This window comes from Felis catus, chromosome A2 (assembly GCF_018350175.1).
Source record: "Felis catus isolate Fca126 chromosome A2, F.catus_Fca126_mat1.0, whole genome shotgun sequence".
In the NCBI taxonomy this organism is placed as follows: domain Eukaryota; kingdom Metazoa; phylum Chordata; class Mammalia; order Carnivora; family Felidae; genus Felis; species Felis catus.
In genome coordinates, this window is record NC_058369.1 from 50,809,714 (window position 1) to 50,836,905 (window position 27,192).

At 38.9% G+C, this 27,192-nt stretch overlaps 1 protein-coding gene and 1 long non-coding RNA gene across 8 annotated transcripts in view; one reads left to right on the top strand and one right to left on the bottom strand.

Annotated features, from left to right (window-relative positions):
• Nucleotides 1–1,883, bottom strand: part of LOC102899285 — a 70,153-nt gene extending 68,270 nt beyond the window's left edge. For 3 of the 4 annotated variants that reach the window (XR_006593953.1, XR_006593952.1, XR_006593954.1), the window contains exon 1: nucleotides 1,746–1,883. This is a non-coding gene — a long non-coding RNA (uncharacterized LOC102899285). The remainder of the gene's footprint in view (nucleotides 1–1,745) is intronic. The other variant, XR_439739.5, reaches the window with a different exon arrangement.
• On the top strand, nucleotides 1,814–25,218 carry THUMPD3 (THUMP domain containing 3). Of its 4 annotated transcripts, none has more exons than XM_004001397.4 (10): nucleotides 1,814–1,949; nucleotides 3,224–3,512; nucleotides 4,851–4,928; nucleotides 12,462–12,935; nucleotides 15,979–16,109; nucleotides 16,935–17,004; nucleotides 19,298–19,413; nucleotides 22,694–22,804; nucleotides 23,376–23,499; nucleotides 23,684–25,218. In XM_004001397.4, exons 2-10 carry the CDS (start codon nucleotides 3,258–3,260, stop codon nucleotides 23,831–23,833), a joined length of 1,509 nt encoding a protein of 502 aa, XP_004001446.2. In that variant the 5' UTR covers nucleotides 1,814–1,949; nucleotides 3,224–3,257; the 3' UTR covers nucleotides 23,834–25,218. The 4 variants fall into 4 exon arrangements, with proteins under 4 accessions (XP_004001446.2, XP_011278481.1, XP_011278482.1 ...); XM_011280179.4 differs by having other exon boundaries at nucleotides 1,878–1,932; XM_011280180.4 differs by lacking the exon at nucleotides 1,814–1,949 and adding an exon at nucleotides 2,367–2,519.
• Nucleotides 25,219–27,192: the final 1,974 nt, after the last annotated feature.

Consider the following 27,192-nt stretch of genomic DNA (forward strand, 5'->3'; position numbering starts at 1 on the left):
GCTGAAGTCGGACGCTTAACCGACTGCGCCACCCAGGCGCCCCATGTATGGATATTTAAACCATGTTTCTTTACCTGTTCATCAGCTGATGGACAAACATTTGACTTGTTTCCACTTTGGGGCTATTACAAACAATGTTTTAGCCACATAATGTACTAGTTTTTGTTTGAACATCTGTTTTTCAGTTTTCTTGGGTATACATCTAGGAGTATAATTGCTGAGTCATGTGGTAATTCTGTTTAACTTTTTTTTAAGTTTATTTATTTATTGGGCGCGGGGTGTGGGGAGCATGGAAGGAGCAGGAGTGAGGGAGAGAGAGAATCCCAAGCAGGCTCTGCACTGTCAGTGCAGAGCTTGACATGGGGCTTGAACCCAAAAAGTGTGACCTGAACTGAAAACCAAGAGTCAGATGCTTAACCAATTGGGCCACAGAGGCACCCCAATTCTGTTTAATTAAAAAAAAATTTTTTTTTTTACATTTACTTATTTTTGATAGAGACAGAGCACAAGTGGGGGAGGGGCAGAGAGAGGAGACACAGAATCCAATGCAGGCTCCAGGCTCCGAGCTGTCAGCACAGCGCCCAATGCGGGGCTAGAACTCACAAAGCGCAAGATCATGACCTGAGCCGAAGTCAGACGCTTAACCGAGCCACCCAGGCGCCCCAATTCTGCTTAATTTTTTGAGGAAAAGCTAAACTGTTTTACAAAGTGGCTGTATCATCTTGCGCTGCCACCACCAACACATGCTCCATTATTCTACATACTTACTGGAACTTGCAACTGTCCATTGTTTAAAAAATTTAGCCACTAAAATAGGTATTTCACTTTGGCTTTAATTTGCATTTTCTTCATGATGTTGAGCATCATTTCATGTGACTATTGGCCACATGTGTATTTATTTGGAGAAATATTGAAGCCTTTGTCCATTTTTATTTTTTTTAATTTTTTAAAAACTTTTATTCATTTTTGAGAGACAGAGAGAGACAGAGTATGAGCAGGGAAGGGGCAGAGAGAGAGGGAGACACAGAATCTGAAGCAGGCTCCAGGCTCTCAGCACAGAGCCCGTTTTGAGAGACAGAGAGAGACAGAGTATGAGCAGGGAAGGGGCAGAGAGAGAGGGAGACACAGAATCTGAAGCAGGCTCCAGGCTCTCAGCACAGAGCCCCACACGGAGCTCGAACTCACAAACTGAGAGATCATGACCTGAGTGGAAGTCGGATGCTCAACCGACTGAGCCACCCAGGGGCCCCTGGCCTTTGCCCATTTTTAAATTGGGTTATTTTTGTTTAGTTGCACACGTTTCCTTCTAAAATAAGTTAAAAATATATATCTAAAGAAAAATATTAAGTAAACAAAAGTGCAATTAGACAAAAGTAGTGAAGGCAATATATAACGCAGGGACTAGTTTGAACAACACTGACTCAGATCTGATGAGAAAGAATTCTGGAGTGACACCATCAGGTTCAAAACCCAGTTCTGCTTCTAACGTGCTGTGCCTGGAACTTTCAGCAAGGCATGTAACCTCTTTCAGACTCAGATTTTCCGATTTTAAACCTGGGATTTTCCGTGCCACTTCAAAAAGCTGTTGGAACAATGAAATGACGAAGTGAAGCCCTACGCAGTGTTTGGCATGGCTAAGCACTCTATAAATGTTAGCTACTATGATGACAGGCCACGAAGTCTGGGGCTCTCCAAGTTCGGTTTGTAGAAGATTCTGCCCCCAACTGCAACAGCTACTAACCCACCTGCCCGGCGTCAGCGCGCACAGACCTTCAGGCGCGTATTGCTCTCTCCACGACTATCGCCAGGGCCAGTCCCTAGCTCAGAGCTTCTGGGACGGCGCCCCCTGACTTCCGTTTCCGGGGCAGTCCAGGCGGCTTCCGGCGGCGTGACCTGGGCGCGCTGGGCTGGCGGGTTGCCGCATCAGGAAGGGTCTGCGCTGGCTACCGGTAACGGGGCGGCTGGTGGGAGTGGCCGGGTGTGGCGCTGGCGACCTTCGGGAGGGAGGGGTGACCTTTGTCTTGCGACCCGAGCCGCACCGAGCTGGACTTCAAGCCCGATCCTATTGTGGATCCCTTTTTGTCCTCTGCTAGGCCTTCACCCGCACGCGTGGGAGTCCGGAGACATGGGTTTTATTCCAGCCAGCGTCACTGATCGGCTCTCTCTGACCTTGGGCGGGATATGTCCTTTCGTGGGCTTCAGCTGCTTTAATTAGAAGATGGAAGTTGTATTCACAGGGATTATGAGCTCCTTAAGGGCTGGAACTGACTTTTATTAGTGTATATACATTGTTGCTTGTCCCGGCACAGAACTGTACAGTGTGGGTACTCTGTGCCTACTTAAGTTGTTTTGGGTCACGAAGCCTTTGAGAATCTGATGAGAGCTCTTGATCCCCACCTCCCACCTCTCTAAATCCCGCCCCCCAGCCCCCCCTCTTTGCTCAGATACAGGATATTGGCTTACTGTTTCAGATATTTCATATACTGTTTCTGCCCGTGGATCCCAGAGCTTGGCCTGTGGTAGGCATTCAAACATTTGCAGTCCATTAGATCCTAGATGTTCAGTTAATCATTTTTAAACGCATGAGTCCCTGTCCACTTCATAGGAGAAAGATAGATATCTTAATAGCAAGTTTTAGTCATGGGTCTGGCAGTATGTTCTTGTCCCTTACCTCTCCCAACAACTCTAGGAGAGAGGTATTATTTAATTCCCATTTTGCAGATGAGGAAATTGAAGCATAGAAGAGTAAACTTGTTTTAGGCCATTCACCCTGTGAATGGTGAGAGCGTGAATTCAGACCCATGTCTGCAGTTCCACAGGCGCATATTCTGAACTGCCAGCTGAAAAAGGACTAGATTTGGAACTACATTTGAATGTGCTCTAGCAGCCTTTGTTTGGGAATTGAGCTGGCTGTTAATACAGATGATCGCAAACCAAACATTGCATGCTATGGAAATACTCCTATTCCTCTGTCTCCTTTTCTTCCTCAGCATATTGCTTGTTTAGTAATATCACAGTTTACATCTTACCCTCTGTGACCATGTTCTTCATTCCTTTTATCTTCAGTGAATATTGATTCAGGCATGTTGAATGAATATGGCGGTAACAGTTGTGTGGCCTTGTTCTTCCAGCCCTCCAAAGCAGGTGTTTTTATTTATAGATGAACTATGAGGTGATACTGTTTAGGCGCTATCTTTTTTTCTTTTCTGTACTGCTTTTAAAGGGACTGTATTAGGAATCTTGGAAGCACTGCCAACATGTCTGATGTTCAAGAAGCCACTAACCAACTTCTGGATGTGAACCTTCATGGGAACCAGAGGTCTATACAAGTGACAGAAAGTGCTCCCAGAAGTGAGTCTGAGCACCTCCAAGTCACTATTGGAGCCACTGTACCTACCGGTTTTGAGCAAACAGCTGCAGATGAAGTGAGAGAGAAATTGGGGTCATCGTGCAAAATCAGCAAAGACCGGGGCAAGATATATTTTGACATTTCAGTGGAAAGTCTGGCTCAGGTTTGAATGAAGCAATATTAAAAATAGTTTTCTGAAAGGGTCATTTTATGATTACTTTCTGATTTACAGACCCCTCTTGAATCTTTTTTGCTTTTCTTTACTCTGCCTCAAATCTGGTGATTTTAAAGTATTACTGCATTTTCTATTTGGTACTGATTTGTGAATTTGACTAGTAGATTTGCTATATTTTTAGAAGTGATCTTAATATTTCCTGAGGATGAATTTCACCAGAAAGAATCCTTTGTGACTTTTGAAGAAATTCTGAATATCTGCCAAACATCTTTCAATTTATTTACTTCGGCATTTAGCTGAAGCGTAGACTTTGGTGGTGAAGTGTATAAGGAGAGATTTTTCTTTTAATCTGTGTGAAAGAAATACTTGCTCAAAAGTAATTAGGAATCATTGAAATGGAGAAGTGAAGGTCAGCAAACTGCCATTCCACTAGAATAAAAGCTAACCAGTATTTCATAACCATATAAGCATCATGAGAGCAGGAATTTTCTGAGTTTTTGTTTTGGCTGAAATCTCCCATGCTCTTAGTGTGTGGCATGTAGTAGAAATCCAGTAAATATTTGTGGGATGGATGGGAAGCGGATATTTTCCACCCAGTATCTTAGTACATAACCTTAGCAGCTTTGAGAAGATAGGTGCTATTATTATCCTCATTAATCGTTAGGCTTAGGGATAAGTAATTGGCCCAGGGTCACTCAGTTAGTAATCACAGCTGGAGCTCAAGCCCTGTGCTCTTAACCACTGCACAGGATACAGTGTACCGTAGGGAGCCATGAGAGAAATATACAGTAAAGCCCCACTTGACTGTCTTCATCTTTCCTTTCTCCCCCAAACCTGTGTTTCCCAGGTAACATTTTAAAGCTATCCTTCCATCTTCCTTTTTCTTTTTCTGTAGGAGTATAGAAGCTAATGGGGAACCCAAAACATGGGAGACTGGGGAGATGAGAAAAGTTAAAATACAAATTATAGGTATTACCTATTTTAAAATCTTTGTATTTAACTTTTGTATTTAAATTTGTAAAATGTTTATTTTTCAGAGAGAGAGAGAGAGCGTGTGTGCACGCGAGCACGAGTGGGGGAGGAGCAGAGAGAGAGGGAGACACAGAATCTGAAGTAGGCTGTAGGCACTGAGCTTCAGCACAGATCCCCTTGCAGGGCTTGAATCCACAAACTGCGAGATCTTGACCAGAGCCCAAGTTGGATGCTTAACTGACTGAGCCACCAAGGCGCTCCCCTTCCCCATTTTTTTATTTAAATATTGATAGTTTGTGTGATTCAAAAGCTTTCTCATAAATTTGTTTCTAACATTTTTTTCCCCTCCCCCAGGTTCATTGTCTGAGATCAGTTGATAACTTATTTGTGGTTGTTAAGGAATTTAAAGATTACCAGTTCAAAGAAACAAAGGTGAGTTTTCCCACAGTAGCTGACTTTCAGTCTCTCCCCAAAGAGATTATTTCCACTTTTTGCATTCTAACATTTAGCATTACTACTGCTTTTATAATCTAGAATCCTGGGAGGCTTTTATAATAAAATTCAGAGATTGGTGGACAGTCCATCTCAAAAGTTGTTTTGAAAAAATCAATATTGTGGGTAGTGGACACAATGGGTGGAAAGGGTCAAAAGGTACAAATTTATACCATGTAAAATTACATGGAGATGTAATGTAGAGCATTGACTATATTATATACATAGCATGTATAGCAATGACTATAGCTAAAGATACTGTGTTGCATATTTGCAAGTTGCTAAGAGAGTAGATCTTAAAAGTTCTCATCACAAAAACCATTTTAGAACTATGTGTGGTTACAAATACGAACTAGACATTGGTTGGTGATCCTTTCACAATATATACAAATATTGAATCATGTTGTATACCTGAAATTAAAATAATGTTATATGTTACTCTTCTTTTTTAAAAAGATGAGAGAATAACAAAAAAACAAGTAAGTGAAAGTCAATATAGAAAAACATCAAAGTGTATAAGAAATAAAATAAGTTGTGTGACTTTCTTACCAAAAGATACATACCTTAGATTAACTTTACTGACATACATGGTTTTAGAGTAGAATTGCTTCCAGGCTATGAATCAAAGATTAAGTGACTGAGTCGTCTACAAATAACACTTTCTCTCACAGTTCTTTCTTTTGTAGAACTGTTACCTTCTCTAACATGATATTTTGAAATATAGCTAATATGTAAATACTCCTTTACTTGTTAAGGCAACAGCTTTGTCTCCAACTTGTATTTAGCATCTGATTTCTAAATATTGATATGCTGCCTAAGTTGAAGTTTGAAAAAGAGATTTCAGTAAGGTCTTAGTATTTTTCCACATTGTTTTTTAGTCAGGTTTCCAGAGTCAGATGCTTGAAAACTTTTCTATCAGTTTTATTGCTTATATTAGAAACACTGTGTCTTTTAAATCCATGATATACTGCCTGATTCTCTGATTTTTATTTATTGGCAACAGATTGATTTCCGAAGCATTATTCAATAACCAATCAAAGTGATGTGAACCCACAGCCTAGAAAAAATAAAAACAGACCTAAAAGATTTCCAACTGAAAATAGATTAAAATTTTATTAAGAATATAACTTTCAGCACTAGTAGTATAATCTTGCAGACTTCTGATAATCATTGTCAACTGAATCATGTCTATGAAACTAGACATAACAGGCAGCTGCTGAAAATTTTTGCTGCTTAGTATTTGGAAATTTTAATAGCTAATTCTATACATGAGTAAATGCTAACAGGCATTTTTAAAAACTATTAAAAATATATTAAAAACCCTGTAAAGTTTCACTTTAAATTCTTGCCTTTACAGCATTATTAATATTTTTGTATTACTTTGTGCAGTTTGATCTCTAATTGGAGGTGAATTTGATACTATGTAATGGTTCTATATGAGCCAGCTTTGCAGAGTAGCCTTGTAAGTTAACTGCCAGAAGAGGTTGCTGATAAAGTCCCAAAAGAAGAGCAGCAAGGATTAAAGTAGATTTTCAGAACTATGCAAGGGCATATGTGTGACCATGAAAAATGATTTAGCCTTTCACTTTGAGGACTTATTTGCACCATGCCCCAGTAAAAGCTCGTTTTTAAATATTTGCTTCTTGGGACGCCTGGGTGCCAGCATCCCACCCTGGTCATGATCCCAGGGTCGTGGGATCGAGCCCTACTTCGGGCTCTGTGCTGAGTGTGAAAAGCCTGGTTGGGATTCTCTCTCTCCCTCTGCCCCTCTCCCCTACTTTTTCTCTTTCTCTTTCTCTAAAAAAACAAAGCCAAAAGACTTTAAAAAGTAAGTAAATAAAGATTTGCTTCTTGCTTTTTGTTGACTGTCATTTTCGCTGTAGCATTATACTTTCCCATATCTTATAAAAAGCCTTGATTAGCATCCTGATAGGTCCTTTCCTTTTTAAGTATTCAGATAATATCATGAATTGATTAACCTGTTTAAAAAAAACAAAAAGCTAACATTTGTACTTTATATGTTTTTTTTTTTAAGCTAGGTAATTTAGGGGAAATTGTAAAGACCAAAAAGGATACGCAGTGGAAATGTTTGTTCCTATATCTCCATACAATGCAGTTCCCTCCCTGGAGGCAAGAATCATTCCCAATTTCTTGGATATTCTTCTAGACATATTTTATAAATATGTGCATTTTATTTACATTTGAACTCATGACCCCAAACCAAGAGTTGCACACTCTTCTGACTAAGCCAGCCAGGCACTACCTGTAGGGTCATTTTTCTCATTAATAAGATAGTTTAACCCTCCCCTCCTTCCTTTTCCCCCTGAAGTTTTATTATTCATCTTAGTGTTGATCTGTATGCTTTAATTTCTATCCTTTAATCTCTTTTAATTTTTTTTTTTTATCTTTATTTTTGAGGCAGGGAGGGGCAGAGAGAGAGGGAGACAGAATCTGAAGCAGGCTCCAGACTCCGAGCTGACGGCACAGAGACCGATGCGGGGCTTGAACTCATGAACAGTGAGATCATGACCTGAGCCAAAGTCAGACGCTTAACTGACTGAGCCACCCAGGCACCCCATACCCTTTAATCTCTTGGTGGAGGAGGATATCAGCATCTCCTCTTTCCTTTCGCCTCCAGCTACCTTCCAGTTTGTAATATTTAAGTGTTGTCTGTAGTCATAATCCCAGTTTTCTTTTTATCACTTGAATGGCAGTAGTTCAGAAATGATTGTTTTTCACCTTTATATTTGATGAATAGTTTAAGTGTAAAATTTGAGTCATGCTTTTCTTCCTGAAAAATAACCGTAGGCTGTGTTCATTTTCTTCTAGTGTTAAATGTTGCCATGAAAAATTTTTGAAGCTATCTTGATATTTTTCCCCCTTGTTGCTTTTTTGATACTTTTGCTTCATGCCCAGATTTTACTTTTAATCTCTGAAGTCTCATAAATTCACCAGGATATGTCTCATGATAATTCCTTGTCAAGACACGTCAGTCTATAGAGAAGTTCACATCCACATACATTTCTTGAAAGTTTTCTTGAGTTACTATTTTTTTATTAATCTCTACACCCAATATGGAGCTGGAACTCGTGATCCTGAGATCAAGTCACATGCTCCACCCACTGAGCCAGACAGGTGACCCTAAAATACTTTTTGTTTCATTATGTCAGATCCTTTTCAGAGATAAACCAGTTGTACATATGCAGGGTCTCCTGACTTTGTTTCATATTTTATCATTTTCTTTGTATACTTTTTGCTTATTTCCATTGTATTTGCTTTACTTTTCTCTACATTACTTACTGTGTTTTCATCAGTGTCTTTTATATGTGGTGCTTTCCATATGGTCTTCATTTTGCGGTGTTTTTTTTTTTTTTTATTCCACTTATTCTTTGACATCTGTGAGCTCCTGTTTCATCTTTTTATGGTGGCTTACCTCATCTCCTTTCCACTGTTATATCTCCGCTTGGAGCTCTTATTTTACAAAGGTATTTCCTCATTACATTTTTTATTTTGTTTTATCACGGTTTTTGAGGTTTTTTTGTTACTTATTTTTGAGAGGGAGAGAACAAGCATGGGTGGGGGAGGGGCAGAGGGAGTAAATCCCAAGCAGGCTCTGCACTGACTGCCTGCGCTCAAACCCACAAACTGTGAGATCATGACCCAAGCTGAAATCAGGAGTCGGAGGCTTAACCGACTGAGCCACCCAGACGCCCCATTGGTCAAAGTTTTCAACTGCTCTGTGGCATCTTTCTGGTCCCTGTTTTTGTCTGCTCCCTTTGTTTTTCTGTTTCTTTCCTCCTTTGTCCTTTCTTATGTTCATATAAGTGCTGTGCTGATAACTTTTGATGATTGGTCATCTGTGAATGAGGAAGTTCCTCTTGGGCCTGCTATTGTTAGGAGGTTCTTCTGGGAGAAGCCAGGAACTGTTCCAGGCCAGCAAGAAATTCCCCTGCTTCACTGTGAAGTTCCTTCTTGGTTGTAGATGAATGAGTTCTCTCTTCCTTCCTTATTTAAATTTTTTTCCCACCCCTGCCGTCTCCCCTTCCTTCTTTTTTTTTGAACAGCATTATTGAGGTATAATTTCCATACTATTGCATAAGTTCTTTTAACCATTACCTCTCTAGCCTGAAGGGATCAGCAGCTTCAGGGTTATTTACAGTGTAGCGCGTCTCTCCCCAGCTCTACCTCATCGACACTGTTTCCAGCAAATAGATCATGTCTGTAAGATTCCTTGTTCAGCTTCCATTTCTCTCCCCTGTTTATTCTTGTTACAGATGAAGTTCAAGGAAGCTCCTTCTGTCAGTATATATACTTGCCCTGCTATTCCAAAGGAGAGTTTATTTTGCTACTTCTTTGTAGACTTCTCTGACCTTTGTCTGAGACCTTTGTCTGGTGTCTTCCTATACCTCTGTTTGGCCTTCACTGCACTTGGGAATCTTATGTTAGAATTGTTATATTATGGTTCAAGGTTATAGGTATCATATAGATTCTACTTTATCTATAGATAAAGTTGGTGGGGCACCCCAGTGGCTCAGTTGGATGAGTGTCTGACTTCGAGTCAGGACATGATCTCAGGGTTCCTGAGTTTGAGCCCCGCATAGGGCTCTCTGCTGTTAGCACAGAGACTGCTTCGGATCCTCTGTCCCCCTCTCTCTCGCCCCTCCCCCACTCATGTTTTCTCTCCCTCTCTCTCTCTCAAAAATAAACATTAAAAAAACTTAAAAAGGGGCACCTGGGTGGCGCAGTCGGTTAAGCGTCTGACTTCAGCCAGGTCACGATCTCGCGGTCCGGGAGTTCGAGCCCCGCGTCGGGCTCTGGGCTGATGGCTCAGAGCCTGGAGCCTGTTTCCGATTCTGTGTCTCCCTCTCTCTCTGCCCCTCCCCCGTTCATGCTCTGTCTCTCTCTGTCCCAAAAATAAATAAATGTTGAAAAAAAAAAATTTGAAAAAAAAAAAAAACTTAAAAAGATAAAGTTGGTATTTCTGTTGTTGTTGGTGTTTAGAATGGTGTCTAGAGAAAGAAAGGGGCTATACTAGTGTTCTCCATTATATTAAATCTCCAAGACCTGTAGATGCCTTTTATGGGGAAATAATTTGTATATAGAATTGAATTTGCCAAACCTGAAATTTACCATTATTTCATCAGGTTTCAAGTAGTATGAAAGCCTTCACTCACCTCATCCCCATTTCAAGTCTCAGTTCCATCAGTGAACACTGACCTCTTTCTAACTTGATGTTCAGTACCATTTTTGGATATACCAGCACTCTGCAATAGAACTTTCTGATGGGAATGTTTTAGGTCTATTGTCCAGCACTAACCACTAGCCATTAGTGTGTGAAATGTGGCTAATGTGATTGAGAAACTGAGGGTTTTTTTTTTTTTTTTTTTTTTTTTAAGTAACCTCTAAGCTCAACGTACAGCTTGAACTCATGACTCATGACTCATGTGATCGTCACATGCCCTACCAACTGAGCCAGCCAGGTGCCCCTGAGCATTTAATTTTAAATCATTTTAATTTCAATAGCTACATGTGGCTAATGGCTGCTGTATTGGATGGCATGGCTCTGCACCACACATTTTAACATTTTATCACATATTATCCAGCAGCTGTTTATTGAAAACCATTTGTGTGCCATGCACTGTTGTAGGCATGTGGCTTATAGAAGTAGTCAAGACAGGTAAGGTCCTTTCCACCCTCTTCTGGGAGAAGCTTTGATAGCGAACAAAACATAAATCTGGTAACTTCAGATAATGCTTAGCTCTGTAAAGAGAATGGGAAGAGAATGACTTGAGAGGACTGTTTTATGAAGAGCAGGTCTCTCAGAAGATATGCCTTTTAAATTACTATTAATAATGACTAGGCGAGGGGCGCCTGGGTGGCTTAGTCGGTTAACCATCTGACTTCAGGTCATGATCTCACAGTTCGTGGGTTCGAGCCCCATGTTGGGTTCTGTGCTGACAGTTTGGAGCCTGAAGCCTACTTTGGATTCTATGTCTCTCTCTCTCTCTGCCTCCCCTGCTTATCCTCTATCTTTCTCAAAAAGAAATAAATGTTACACAAAATAATGACAAGGGAGCCAGCAGTACAGAGACCATGTGAAGCAATTATCTTCTAAGTAGAGGTAAAAAGAACAGTCCTGAGGTGATGTAAGAGAAATAGGCAGAGGTCAGATTATATTAGGCTTTTTTTTTTTTAATTTTTTTTAACATTTATTTATTTTTGAGACAGAGAGAGACAGAGCATGAACGAGGGAGGGTTAGAGAGAGGGAGACACAGGATCCGAAACAGGCTCCAGGCTCTGAGCTGTCAGCACAGAGCCTGATGCGGGGCTCGAACTCACAGACTGTGAGATCATGACCTGAGCTGAAGTCGGATGCTTAACCGACTGAGCCACCCAGGCGCCCCTATATTGGGCTTTTTAAGGAATTTAGATTTTTTTATGTGCAGTGAGAAACTGTTGAGGGACTTTAAGGAAGGGAGGGGCATGATCAGATTTACATTTTAAAAAGATGATTCTAGGGGTGCCTGGATGGCTCAATTAAGTGTCCAACTTCGGCTCAGGTCATGATCTCATGGTTCATGAGTTCGAGCCCCATGTCGGACCCTGGGCTGACAGCTCGGAACTCAGAACCTGAAGCCTGCTTTGGATTCTGTGACTGTCCCTCTCTCTGCCCCTCCCCTGCTCACGCTCTCTTTCTCTTTCTCTCTCAAAAATAATATAAACGTTAAAAAGTATATAAAAAGATGATTCTAGACATTATTTAGAAATTGGATAGATAGGTTTTTAACTGCTTAAGGTTGTTTTTACTTTTTTTTGTGGGTTTTTTTTTTGTTTTTTTTTTTTGCCTTGTTGCCCCTTTTAAAAACTATTGTTCTTTAAAAGAGTATTACTTTTAAAAGTAGTGTGGGGGCGCCTGGGTGGCTCAGTCAGTTGAGCGTCCGACTTCGGCTCAGGTCGTGATCTCGCAATTTGTGAGTTGGAGCCCCGCATTGGGCTCTGTGCTGACAGCTCGGAGCCTGGAGCCTGCATTGGATTCTGTGTCTCCTTCTCTCTCTGCCCCTCCCCCACTTGTGCTCTCTCTCTCTCTGTCAATAAAAAAAAAAAAAAAGTAGTGTGTTTACACAGCACAAAATTCAGAAGGAGGTCAGTCAGTGAGAGGTAAGTTGCCCTCCTTCCCCTGTCTTTACCTACCCACTTCTATCCAGAGGTAATCGTTAATACTTTCTGACTGCTTACATTTTAATCTTGAAGCCCAACCTCTGATCTCCTATTCTATCTTGTATTATGTATTAGTGGCTTAATTTGTGTATCTTAATTTTCAATGAGATTTTAATTTCCTTAATTGTAGGCATCACCTATTTCCTCTTTTGTTCTGCACTCCTATCACCTCCAGCATCTATAGGCTGAGTAGAGATTTGCTCAATGAAAGTGGTGAGAAGTGCATGGATTTCATCATTCTCTGTCTTTCACAGGAAGAAGTTTTAAAGGATTTTGAAGAGTTGGCTGGGAAGCTTCCATGGTCAGAACCTTTAAAAGTATGGAATGTTAACACCAGTTTCAAGAAAAAAAAAACAAAGCGCAAAAAGATAAATCAGAATTCAAGTAAAGAGAAGATTGATAATGGACAAGGAGATAAAGCAGATGAGAGGGATGATAAAAAAGGATTCACCAACAAAACCTTAGATTCCCATATCTTAGACTATTACGAAAATCCAGCCATTAAAGAAGAGATATCAACATTAGTAGGGGATGATTTGGCATCTTGCAAAGATGAGACTGATGAAGGCTCAAAAGGAGAAACTCCTGAGGTGCTGAAGTTTAGAGTCACGTGCAACAGGGCAGGAGAAAAACACTGCTTTTCCTCAAATGAGGCTGCAAGAGATTTTGGGGGTGGTGTTCAAGATTATTTTAAGTGGAAGGCTGACATGACCAACTTTGATGTGGAGGTATGTGCCCCTGATTGTGATGATTCGAGAAGGCCATCACAGACACATAGCATTTTCAGACTAACCACTTTTATGGGCAGTTAAATTGCAACCACATAGCTAACAGGGTGTGGTTAATAAGAGCATGGGCAGACATCTTGATTCAGATTTAGAATCTACAACTGTATAACTTTGGACAAGATATTGTTTCTGAGCCTCTGTTTCAAAGGGAGCCAGTAATAGTATATACCTGTAAGTGTGTCCTGAAAGTTAAATGAGATAATACATTTTAGGTTTTTGGTGCAGTACCTGGTATATAGTAAGTGCTCAGTAGATAGATGGGAGTTATTAAGACTTGAGTTTTCTCATCTAGTACTTTTTACGTTATATGGACTTTGAGATTGTAAAATCCAACCAGAATTAAAACAGTTACTTTGTTTTTATATGTCTTGGTTGTAGAGTTTACTACTGAAAAGAAGTGGAGTACGTTTTTAAAGCAAACCCCAGCCTCTTACAAGGAGGTTGAGCGTCATTGCTCATTCTCATCCACAGCCAGCTCTTTATTAAATACTGCTAGATTGATACACTCACATGCCTCTTTTAGCATACTTACTCTTGATTCACATGTGGGCCATGCTTAGTAGCCTTTACAATCTCTGACAGTTCAAAAGGCCTCTAGCAGCCAACACTTTTTCCAAGAAGTCATTTTCTGTTGCTTTTGGGAAACTTGAATCTAGGCAAGTAACTTACTCTCTCTGTACACTTTCCTTGCATATCAAATCAGAAGAATAATTCCCCATTCCTTTTTATCGTGTAATAGGTGTTATGAGAATGACTAGGCTATTAGGACAGTAATGTTGAAAAGTTAGCAGCAGGGATGGGGGGTGCAGTGCTCAGAGCACAGATTCTGAAGCTGCACTGCCTGGGTTCAAATCCCAACTTAAATGCTGTAAGACTTGGGGCAAGTAAGAGGACCTCTTTGTGCCTCAATTTCCTCATCTTTAAAAGGAAGATAATAATACCTGGCTCACGTGAAACTAATGTCACATTGTGTGTAAACTATACTTTAATATAGTTTACAATGTCAATAAAAAAAATTAAATAAATTAAAAAATTAATTTAAATAAAATAATTTAAATAAATTTCATTAATTTTAATTTAAATTAATTAAAATAAATTTTAAAAATAAATTTAAAAAAATACCTAGCATGGGGGAGCCCTACGTGGTTCAGTCAGTTGAGCGTTTGACTCTTGATCTCAGCTCAGGTCATAATCTCACGGTTCATGGGTTTGAGCCCCACATTGGGCTCCATGCTTGCAGTGCAGAGACTCCTTAGAATTCTCTCTCTCTGGCGCTCCCCTGTTTGCTCACTCTCTCTTCTGTCTCCAAATAAATCAATAAAAACTTACGGGCGCCTGGGTGGCTCAGTTGGTTAAACGACCGACTTCAGCTCAGGTCATGATCTCACAGTTTGTGAGTTCGAGCCCCACGTCGGGTTCTGTGCTGACAGCTCAGAGCCTGGAGCCTGCTTCAGATTCTGTGTCTCCCTCTCTCTCTCCCCTCCCCTGCTCACACTATGTCTCTCTGTCTCTCAATAATAAATAAATGTTAAAGGAAAAAAAATTTTTTTAAATAAAAACTTAAAAAATACGTATTAAAAAAATATATGGTTTGGAGAGTGAATCTGAAATGAGGTAATGCATGTAAAGTGTATAGTACAGTGTTTTGCACATAGGAAGTGTTAGATAAGTGCCTATGCTGCTGCTATTGTTAAGATCATGTTGGGGCGCCTGGGTGGCTCAGTTGGTTAAGCGTCCGACTTCGTCTCAGGTCATGATCTCATGGTTTGTGAGTTCAAGCCCCGCGTTGGGCTCTGTGCTGACAGTTCGGAGCCTGGAGCCTGCTTCAGATTCTGTGTCTCCCTCTCACTCTGCCCCTTCCCTGCTCATGCTCTGTCTCTCTCAATAATAAACGTTAAAAAAAAAAAAAAAATTAAGAGAAAAGATCATGTTACGTGGAAGACTGGAGAACATTTTATTGTTACTTGAATATATTTCACTGTGTGTTAGAAAAACAATAGGATTGGGGCGCCTGGGTGGCGCAGTCGGTTAAGCGTCCGACTTCAGCCAGGTCACGATCTCACGGTCCGTGAGTTCGAGCCCCGCGTCGGGCTCTGGGCTGATGGCTCGGAGCCTGGAGCCTGTTTCCGATTCTGTGTCTCCCTCTCTCTGCCCCTCCCCCGTTCATGCTCTGTCTCTCTCTGTCCCAAAAATAAATAAACGTTGAAAAAAAAAAAATTAAAAAAAAAAAAAAAAGAAAAACAATAGGATAAAATAGTCACAGGCATGATTAAGTCATTTAAAAAAAACAATAGGTGATAAAGCAAATGTGACACATTGTTAACAGTTGGTTAATCTAAGTGAAGGGTACATTTTATTTAAGAGTTCATTGTGCAAGTATTCTAGTAGTATTTCTGTATGTTTGAACTTTTTTCAAAAAGTTAAAATGAATGTTAAGCCATAAACCTTCAAAATATGTTGGTATTGTAAAAATCCAGGGACTATCTGGTTATAGCTAACTTATAACGAATGAAAAAAAGATATTCTTTCTTTTTAATATGTATTTATTTATTTTGGAGAGAGAGCGTGCGCAAGCAGGGGAGGGCAGAGAGACAGAGAGGGAGACACAGAATCTGAAGCAGGCTCCAGGCTCTAAGCTGTCAGCACAGAACCCAATGCAGGGCTGTAACTCACAAACTGTGAGATCATGATCTGAGCCAAAGTTGGACGCTTAACCGACTAAGCCACGTAGGTGCCCCAAAAATTAAAATAGATTTAAAAATTTGAAAGTGGTATAGACTAGATTATTTCATTTATATGAAGTTCAAAAAGAAGAAAACTAATTTGTGGTGGTAGTAGATTTTTATTTTTCTTAAAGGTTTTATTTTTAAGCAATCTCTACACCCAGTGTGGGGTTCAAACTCACAACCCTACGATCAAGAGTTGCATGCTCTAGCAACTGAACCAGTCAGGCGCCCCTATTTTATTCTGTCTTTTATTATAGGTTCTTTTGAACATCCATGATAATGAAATTGTTGTGGGCATTGCACTGACAGAAGAGAGTCTCCATCGAAGAAATATCACACATTTTGGACCTACAACTCTGAGATCTACTCTTGCCTACGGGATGCTCAGGTAAGAGAATGGGTTTGCCATCTAGATTAAAGTGACATCTTGGTTTGAATTTTCCCTTTAAAACACTTTAATTTTTTGTGAAGTACTGTGTTGGATTTTGGTGGGTAAACAACAGGATAAAAAGGTAATAGTCTCTTTCTTTCTCTTATATCCCATGTTGATTCCTTGTGGTCCTGAAAATATCATTTAACTACTGTCTCAGCTTTGTTTTTAAATGTTTATTTTGAGAGAGTGAGAATGTGCGACCCACACGTGCACGTGGGTAGGGGAGGGGCAGAGAGAAAGGGAGAGACAGAATCCCAAGCAGGCTCCATAGTCAACACATGGAGCCCTACTATGTGGGGCTCAGTCTCACCACCATGAGATCATGACTTGAGTTGAAATCAAGAGTTGGACACTCAACCAACCAAGCCACCCAGGCCCTCTTAATTTTCTTGTTTTTGTTTTGTTTTGTTTTTAAGTTTATTTATTTACTCACAGAAAATGTGAGCAGGGGAGGGGCAGAGAGAGAGCAGGAGAGAGAATCACAAGCAGGCTCAGAGCCTGGACAAGAGCTGTGATTCAAGAGCTGTGAAATCATGACCTGAGCCGAAGTCGGACACTCAACCGACTGAGCCACACAGGCACCCCTATATGTAATTTTTTTTAAGCTCTAGGATATAGAGTCAGCCTATAATTACAAATTGATTTTTAAAATGAATATTGATTGGTGTTACTTTATGCTAACATAATAGGTCCTTGATCTTACAGCTTCAGGAATAGTCTGTGTGAAAGTCTCAGCTATTGATTGAAGTCTTTTTATATAAGCTATTTTCTTTCCTATAGGCTCTGTGCTCCTCAACCTACTGATATAATAGTTGATCCGATGTGTGGAACAGGGGCAATACCAATAGAGGTAATAACTTTTCTTTACCTTTTAGATAAGCATGTGATATATCAAGTGTTCTGGAACTAATGCGCAAATTATGAAATCACCAGCATGGGGTCAGTGGACCTAAAAGTGTTAAAAGAAAATTTAAAAAAATAAAAAATAAAGAATTATAGTAGTAAAGCTCAAATTTTTGTGTGAAGGATATAACCACCTATTACAACTAGCTAAGGACTGATAGATTATAAGTGATGGTTACTCCGTGGATTGTAGCAGAGGCTGATAATTACAAACTGGTGAGTCCCTTTTCTATAAAAGACAAGTTGGTAGACTTGAACAGAAAAGATATTGAAGGCATAAGCAATAAACTGGAGGAAGGTGTTTCATCTCTATAAAGTGAGATTATGCTTCTTAACCCACTTAGGTTCTTAGAGCGAGTAAATATAGTTGTAAAACAGAAACCTAGGCATGTTATTTAGATTTTTTATGAAGTCTAACAAGGTCACACATCAAATGCTCTTAAATAGTTTTCAAAATTACTGATACTGAGAGGATTCAAAAACTGTAAAGCAAGGGATAGAAAGGCATTTTCTAAGTGGAGAATATTTAACAAGAGACTGAGTCTCCTTGAATCAGTATTATCTATACTTTTACAAATAATTTGGAAGAGGGTACTTCTGTTTAAAATTACTTAAAGTTATGAATCATGGTATGTTCTTACATACAGTATACTTAAAGCCAGCGGGAATATACTGAAGAAGATACACACATTCTGTGAGTGGGCAGAATCTGGACAGTCCAAAGCAGCCACAAAGGGAAAAATAATCTAAACTACAGTTAGAAAATGACATGTTTCATCTGGGAGTTGAAATTCCAGAAGGAAATCTTTAATAGTCTAAAAGACTACTATTTTCTGGTAGTGTGAGCTAGAGAAATTGACTCTCGCTAAAGAAATGCACACAGAGAAAACTCAGTTGCTGTGAAGAAAAATTCTGGGAACAAAGCAAAGTGTTATTCTCTAGCATTAAACCATGACGTGTCTATGTCTGAAATAGCATGGAAAGTCACAAAATGTCAAGAAATATACCACAGAGCTAGAGAGAGTCCAGAAGAGGCCCCCTCCAGCTGAAAAAGATTAAAAAAAGATTGAGGCATTTCTACCTAAGAGTAGACATGAAGATGTCAATATTGAAAAAACGAAGCTGATATATAATCAGAATGAATGAAGTATGAAAGGAATTGACAGGGTATGTATACAGAATTGTTCACCATAGTATAAAATACCTGATCTAGAGTACTCTTTAGAACTTTGCAAGTTCTATAAAATTCATCTCTTTCAAAAGAAGCTGAAAATCTAAACACGTTTAGACCAAAAAAATGAGTGTTGGGGAATCACAATCATCTGAAAGGCTTTCATCAAATTCTGAGGGTCCTTTCTACATCACCCTCAAGTGTGTGGGCAAAAGAAAAGGTGATGAAGCCTTGTGTCCGTGGATATGGGTTATTACTCTTTACAAAAGAAGAGTCCTAAATATTAGAGGGCAGAACTTTCATGTCAGACACCTTCTGTTAATCTACCTAGAACATTGTTCAGCCTAGGGTAGTGTGTCACCTCCTTCCACAGATGAGATGTAAGATTGGTATTTATGATCTGTTCACATGTTTTTGACTTAACATTACAAAATCCTTTCAGGGATGTGGTGGTTGTCATTCAGAGGCCTGTGCCGTGGTTATTACATTTTATTTTGAAATTTTCAAATATTCTAATATATCAGATTCTATAAAATTCTGTGATCACAAAGGGTATAGGTTGGTCACTTTAATTTGGTTACATTTTCAAACCGTGTTTGTATTTTAGGTCTGTAATGCCTACTATGTGCCAGACATTGCTGGCTGAGGGATTGAATAAAATACGAGACTTGTCCTTAGGGAGATTCCTTGAGAAGCAGACAAGTACAGAAATAATTAAAAAGAAGTACAGTGGCAGAGTATGTACAAAATGCTTTGGGGTGGGGAGGCAAATGAGAGGCAGCTTGGAGAGTTGGGGTTGATGTGAGAGGGCATGACATTTGAACTAGGTCTTGAAAGATAGGTAGGAATTCAGCAAGTGAGAAAGAACAGAAGGCCTTTTTAAGCAAGGGGAATAGCAAAGTTCACAACATGCAGTGTTCTGTCACTTAAGAAAAGCATTGGGTTATTGGTTTGATTGTCTAGTTTATTGACATTCAGTTGAAATTATTTTCCCTTTAATCATTTTTGGGTTGTTTTTTTTTTTTTACAGTTTGCTACTTTGGTTTTAATATATACTATTGTCTTTTAGGGGGCTACTGAATGGTCTAACTGTTATCATATTGCTGGTGATAATAATCCGTTGGCTGTGAATAGAGCAGCAAATAACATCTCATCTTTATTGACCAAGAGCCAAATTAAAGAAGGGTAAAAATTTAATTTAAAAGATTTTGTACCATTTCTTAGGCTTACATAATCACTTTTCCTACCGACTTTATGAATTAATATCCCCAGTGCATGGTCATGGTGACATCCTCATAACCAAAATGAATACTGTGAGATTCCATTAAATTTTAAAACCGTTTATTGAGGGGCGCCTGGGTGGCTCAGTCAGTTAAGCGTCCGACGTCGGCTCGGGTCATGATCTCATGGTCTGTGAGTTCGAGCCCCGCGTTGGGCTCTGTGCTGACCGCTCGGAGCCTGAAGCCTGTTTCAGATTCTGTGTCTCCCTCTCTCTCTGACCCTCCCCCGTTCATGCTCTCTCTCTGTCTCAAAAATAAATAAACGTTAAAATTAAAAAAAAAAAAAAAAAAGTTTATTGAAAATAACTTAGAACATGTTTTTTTTATTTAACTATAATTTCCCCACCCTAATGCAACTATGTTTATTTCTGTCTTCTCTTTCCTTATTCATGTATCTTTTTTCCCAAATAGTGGAAGAATATTGTGTTGACTTATTTCAGTTTTTACAAATTTTCAAACACTTTGAATATCTTTATATAGTCTGTTTTTAATAACTGCATAGTATTTCATTGTGTAGAAATACTACAGTCCATTTAGCCTTTCCTCTATTATTTGGCACTTTAAAGCAGTCTCAGAATTAGAAGAAACCTGAAAGCCATTTCCACAGTACCTGAGTGTTCTGTAGGAGATCCTGCCAGTGGCCTTCCAGTCCGTGTAACCATCTGTAATGACTTTTCTGGAGGCTGTCAGTTTGGTCTTTGCACAGCTTTGAGTGCTAGTCGTATCTTTTAGTGAACTGAATTTCTTTCTGTACCTTCTATAGACTTTTTGTAGTTCCACTGGGATCCATAAAGAAAAATCTTATCTCTGGGTCACACAGTGATTGACATCAGATATTTGAAGAGTTACTAAAACTCCCCTTCTTCCTGTCCCACTCCAAATCCACTCTTCTGCAAGCAAAATAGTCCAAGGTCCTTCTCCAACTGTATCCTTTTGATATCTGTGCACTGCAAGTCCATTGGCCTCTGGGAAATTTTGGTTTTTATCTGAGCTGTATGTTGTTACTGTATCTTAAGCCCTGGCTCACTACTCCAGATTATATTCAGTGCCACCACCTGTGCCAGCCTCTCACTATCCTTTTAGTTTGGGCCATCTATGGGAAGAATTGGTTGGAATGCCACTTGGTTTTCTATTTATCATCAGAGGCCTCATCATAAAATTGTTTCTCTCGTCTCCTCTGCTGGTGCCCTTCACTTTCTTATAAAGTGGCAAGAATAGGTAGTGAGTGATCAGCAGATTTGTTCAAACATACAGATGCTCCACATTCTGAATACACGGCCCAGGGACATCATTATACCAAACCTAAAAACAGCTGCCTCCTTAATGTGAGGTTTCTGTTTGTAAGTGAAATCAGGGGTTTTAAAATACATATAGTCACTTGATGCAGATATTACTTACACATATTTATTCATGTATTATACCATGTATTTATTATACATGGTATGCCTCATATTGTTTTATGTCTGGATGTCAGTTATCCTCTTCTTTGCTATTTTTTCCCCCTTTTAGATTAGAATCATCAGTGCTTCGTTTAGTTCTTTCATATACTGTTCTGTGAGTTTATGCCTAATGCTTTTCATTCCTATTTCCTGTTGAGGTTTTTTAAATTTGTTACCTAAAAGCTTAAGTTACAGGCTATCAATGTTGTTGACCATATCCTATAGATTTTGACAATTCTCTATTTTTCTTTTTAAATTCCTGGTTGTGTACTTGTCTCTCTGATCTAGTTGTTTAGGGCAGTGCTTTTCAAACTTGAATGTTGCACATGAGTCACCTGGGGATCCTGTTAACTACAGGTCCTGATTTAGTAGGTTTTGCATGGGACCTGGGAGTTTGCGTTTCCTAGCAAGCTTATGGGTAATACTGATGCTGCTGGGCTGTGGTCCTACTTTAAATAGCAAGGGTTTAGATCATTTTTTTATACATAAGTAGTTGAAAGGTTTTAATTCATTTTTACATTTGTTTTATTGTGATGAGTTTCTATGGTACATTTTGTTTCATGTTTATCGAAATTTTCTTAGGGCTTAGTAGTCACCAGTTTTTTTTGAAATGTGATAAATATTTTTAAGCAAATTATTTCTTTTGTATTTTCTGAATATTTTATCTTAATTGCTTTTCAGGCCCTCTGTACCTTTTTTGTCTATTCTACCTGTACTATTTGTATCAGTCTATCTAGATTTTTAATATTGTTTTCCTCATTTCTTATTTTGTTGCAGTTATTCGTGCCTGTGATTATAAGACTCATTTTTTTTTAAATTCATTCATTTATTTTAAGGGAGACAGCAAGCAAGTGGGGGAGGGGCAAGGAGAGAAAATCCCAAACATGGCTCAGATTCACAAACCTTGAGATCATCATGACTTGAGCTGAAATCAAGAGTCAGACGCTTAACCGACTGAACCATCCAGGCGCCCCAATACTGATATTTTCGTTATCTGTGCTTTTTTTTCTCCCCATTATGGAGTGAGTGCCTTTATTGTACATTTTAAGTTCTTCACTAACTCTGAATATAATAATTCATTTCTACTCATAATCCTTGAGTTGCTTTTAATTCTTAGCCTGTGCATTACTGTCTTTTGTGTTTTTTCATACCAATGGCTTTGACTTAATGAGAATTTATTTCATTTACTATAGTCCTTATCTTCTGTCATCTGTTTTTTCAGCCTTTTTCTTTGCCTTATTTTTTTATAGTAGAATACATGTTCTTTAATTTTCAAACAAGTATCTCTGTATCTACTAATTTTACATATCTGTTTCTTTAGGTCTCCTGTTATTACTACCGAGACTTACCAAACTATAGAGGTGTCATCTCATAATCTTATTCCTGTGTGCATCGATGTTTTACATTCTCAGTTATATAATTTACTGCCTCATTCCTGTTGCCATCTTTACAGTTCTTTGTGTTGCAATCTTGTTTACCCCTTTAGTTTTTCTTAAATTGTAGATGAAACCAGACATCTTTTGAAAACCAATCTTAACTGCTTTTTAAATCATCATTAGATTTTGTCATCATAAAAGTTTTATCACATGACTGTATGCGTTCTTCTGACATTCTGCTTTGAAATTTTTGTTTAAGTTAATGTTTGTCACTATCATTTTAGTAGCATTTTCTACTTTATATCAGTCTCTTCAGAAATGTTTTTAGATTTCATACTTCAGAGTAAGCATCTTTCCTTTGTCCCCATAGCAAAGTGTTCTGGGGCTTGCCCATAGATGCTGTTCAGTGGGATATCTGCAATCTGCCATTGAGAACCGGTTCTGTGGACATTATTGTAACAGACATGCCATTTGGAAAAAGGTGGGACTTGGCTTTTAAAAGATTAGTTTTACCTTCACTTGTTAAACTAGTACTGAATTTGTCTTCTAAATCTGTTCATTTGTTTGAACTTATTCTATTCACTTAAGAATTATGAAATGATAAAACAAATTATATGATAGATTCACCCAGTTTGTTTCTTCTGAGAACTCATGAAGTAACTACATTTTGATCTGTCACAGGTTAATCCACTTCCTGGCCCATTGTTGAATTACAGGATACTATACAAAGGTTGAGGAAAACTTGGTTCTGTTTCTCAGGATAAATGTTTTCTCATCATTGGTTTGGTTTAGATGTTTATTTTACTCATTAAGAGAACTACTAGAGGTGTCAAAAAAATTTTGTAGCCAGTTCATCTGATTCATTATTTCTAAGCAGTTTACTAAATCTGATCACTCATTTCATTGGCATATACAAGTGACACTGTGGCTTCTAAAGGACAACTGTTTTGGCTTGAGAATTTTCTTACTGTAATGAGTTTTTCACTTCTCATTTCATGTAGCCCTAGTTGTTTATCTGTTAAGTGTTTGATTCACTGGACCTTCTTTTATAGGATGGGCTCCAAAAAGAGAAACTGGAACCTTTATCCAGCTTGCCTACGGGAGATGAGCCGCGTCTGTAGACCAGGGACAGGCCGAGCTGTGCTACTTACTCAGGACAAGAAATGCTTTACCAAGGTGCTGTAAATTAGCCCCAGAACTCACCCTGTGGCAGCTGTAGGATCTTTTAATTTAAACTTAGGGATATTAGTTTCAGTAGGATTTGTTTGCTCTTTCCCCCCAGTTTCTTGCAACAAGACCTCTGGTTGGTCTATAAGCAGACTTTCCGCTAATTACTTCTGTGCTTTTTGTGTATACACAGGCATTATCCGGAATGGGACATGTTTGGCGGAAGGTGCATACCGTCTGGGTGAACATAGGGGGTCTTCATGCAGCAGTTTATCTTCTGAAACGTACACCTCAAGCTTTTGTTCATCCTGTAGAACAAAATGGGGAAAGAACTCCTTGGTGATGCAAAGAATAGAGATGGTTTATGGTATTTGTGCCTCTTGACACTGGGAATGTCAGCATGTAGTATTTGGTTTGAGAGAAAAATAGCGTTAATAAAATTGCAGATTAAATTGGTCGAAAGCTCTTCACCTTAATTAGCAAAAGGAATTGAAAGTCTTAAGCAGAGCTTTGGAGCTTTTTTGAAGGAGTAGCTAGGCAATTACTACTGAAAATGCTTTCAAGATCCAAAGGCTACTAAAATGCTCCGGGATTTGAGTTTTGAGTATTTCTTTTCAGGCTTCATAGCAGTTCAAGCAGGTAAAAAGCTACCCTGGCTTAATGGAAGAGAAAAGAACATAATCAGAACATTTTGGGCCACACTGCATTGCCTATGCAGCTTTGCTCTTTAGTTTTTTGAGTTGGCTTTACCTCACCTTTAAAAAAATGAAGCATTTACATTTTGTGAAATAGTGTTGGCCCCATGACAAGATGAAATCTCACAAGACCAACTGGAAAGTTTACCATGTGCCTTACAAATTAAAATATGCATGTTATTGAAATCAATACATGAAAATAGAGGACTAGGACTGATTAAAGGAATGGCAGATATTTTACTGTTAGCAGTATAGGACATTGCTGTTGTAAACAGCAAATACACTGATGGGACCAACAAGCCAAACTTAATTTTTCTATCAGCACAGAAAGTCACACATTAACCTGCCAAAAGTATTTTTGTTTTTAAAATGACTGCAGACACACTGATGTATCTTTGAATTAAAAACTTTATGAGAAATCTATTTTCTCTTGGATCTGTATTCATATTTAGCTGTTTTTCCAGTTGCAGAAAACTGAGACAGTAGAAAATAAAAAGAACATTAAGTCCTTGTGACAGTGGTGCTTGCCTGGGACAAAGAGTGGTTGGGTACATGTGGGATTCTTTATAGTATTCAGTTTATTTGGGAGTTTCTGGCTGCATTCAGCCTAGATTTTCATGTCCTGTTAGTAATATATTAGTACTACTCATTCCCTTCTTAAATTGCTCATGTTCAGACACAGCACTTCTTTCTTTTGAAAGAGTTCACACTAGCAGCATAGCCAACAGCCCTAGTAGTCTGGTCTCTCTCTGATCTACTACCCCATACTTCAGAATGAATTAGAAATGAGACATTTATAAGGGGTGTGTATCCTAGACTGGAGTTTTTACTATCAGAATGCACAGTTACACTATTTTGGGTTCAACATAAAACAATCTTTCACATCTAATACACCATTTTAACGTCTGTTGGTCAGTAATCTGCAGAACTGGGAAAGTACAAGGGCCGTATCTCTTGTCACCACTGTTTACCATGTGCCTGACATAGTACCTACCAGTGTGGGCATAGTTGCTAATAAACAAATATTTTTGCATGTTGGCCTAATTTTTAATTGTAACAAACTTGGGTTTGAGCCATCATAGCTTTAGTTCTATGAAATACCACTGTAAAAACATGACAAGACTAATTTTAAGATGATGCACATATGCAGTGTACACTCTCTACCACTTTGCTATCTTCCTCCCGTTAGGTTTTTTAATATGGTGACAGAACAGGAAATGGGCTGAAGACTGAAGAACTGGGATGGAGCTATACATGATGCAATCACCAAGTAGTTATGTGACCTTGAACCAGGCCTCCTGTACCATGGGAATGTGAAAAGGGAAGGGAATCAACACAAAATGACTTAAGTTATGAACCAGACATTGTTATTGTAAGAGTCCATAAACTTGAGGGAAACAAAAAATAAAAGATTTCATAAGTTTAATGGAAGTATGACGGTTATCTCCTAAGGACTGACAATGTCTAGGGCTAGAAAGAGAAACATTTGTTGAAATGTTCCTTTTAAAATAGCAGGAAGACTTTCAGGAAACTGCCAAAACTGTAGGTTCTGGTATATCCATGTTAGATATGGCTCAGGTCTCCACTGCATGGGCCCAAAGCTGAAGATTGAAAAAACAGTATTTTTAAAAGGTCTGTAAAATACCAACAAGTCCAGTAAAGCTTATGAGTGTTTAATATTAGTGAGTTAAGCATAAAGATAGATATCCTTATTTTCAACACAGCTTTTCCCAAGTTTAGGTGAGGTGTTTTGTGGGAATTTCAGGGGATATGGTGAAAGTTTTGTACCTTGGTACATTTCTTTTCTTTTTTTTTAAAGCTCAGAGGAAACAGGTCTCTCCTGCACCAAATTTTAAGAATGTACATGCAGGGCACCTAGGTGGCTCAGTTGGTTGAGCGTCCGACTTGACTTCAGCTCAGGTCATGCAACCTCCAAGAGCATAGAGCTGGGTTAAGATTCTCTCTAGTGTCCAACTTCAGCTCAAGTCATGATCTCATGGTTTATGCTGAGCCCTGCATTGGGCTCCTTGTTGTCAGTGCAGAACCAGCTTTGCATCTTCTGTCTCCCTCCCCCTGACCCTCTGCTGGTGATGGTTCTCTTTCCCAAAAATAAACTAAAAAAGATGCACTCTATATTTTCACAGAAGTAACTTTATTTTCGACAGTGATGCTGTTTTATATTATTGCAACTCATTTACATGTCTGCCTTAATAGAAGGCACTGGATTTTTATCTTCACATTCAATTGGTTGAGATGTTAACTTATTTGCAACTTTTTTTTCATTTCATGTATTGGTCATTTGGAAATTACAGTTTACTGAGTTACATAAATCTCCCAAGCCCTGGTCCAGTTTATAATATCTACAAATCATATTTATATCACCACTTAGCTCATTAAAAAAAAAAAAAAAAACCCAAAAGTTCCTTTAATCATTAGGAAGATGAGAAGCTCCTGATAGTGGGTATAAGTTTTCCCAAATTCTAATTTTCACTTCAGAGTTTGAGTTTATCACTGACAAGTGCTGTCAACTGTTTTCTTTGAAAGGTACTTCTTTACACTTAAAAAAAAAAAAAAAGTGTCTGCCAGGGGCGTCTGGGTGGCTCAGTCGGTTAGGCCTCTGACTTCAGCTCAGGCCACCATCTCGTGCTCTGAGTTCGAGCCCCGCATCAGGCTCTGCGCTGACAGCTCAGAGCCTGGAGCCTGTTTCAGATTCTGTGTCTCCCTCTCTCTCTGACCCTCCTCCATTCATACTCTGTCTCTCTGTGTCTCAAAAATAAATAAATGTTAAAAAAATTTTTAAAAATGTCGGCCAGACAGCCAACTCTGACAGTCATTGAAGTAAAAATGCTGTGAAAAGAAAATCACTAATTCAGCCTGCAAGTCAATCACATGACCGCTTTTTCGTAAGACAACCACTGTACTTTAAACAAGAGGCTGGAGTCCTATATGCAAGCTTTGTATTTCAGTACTCATACTAAGGGAAGGAGGCAAACCATGAGACTCTTAA

Bases quoted from the DNA above. Each gene is read 5' to 3' on its own strand.
- THUMPD3 (XM_004001397.4), top strand. From the start codon at position 3,258: ATGTCTGATGTTCAAGAAGCCACTAACCAACTTCTGGATGTGAACCTT. The intron at 17,005-19,297 runs GTAATAACTTTT...ATTGTCTTTTAG, and splicing joins CAGGGGCAATACCAATAGAG to GGGGCTACTGAATGGTCTAA. The intron at 22,805-23,375 runs GTGGGACTTGGC...CTTCTTTTATAG, and splicing joins GACATGCCATTTGGAAAAAG to GATGGGCTCCAAAAAGAGAA.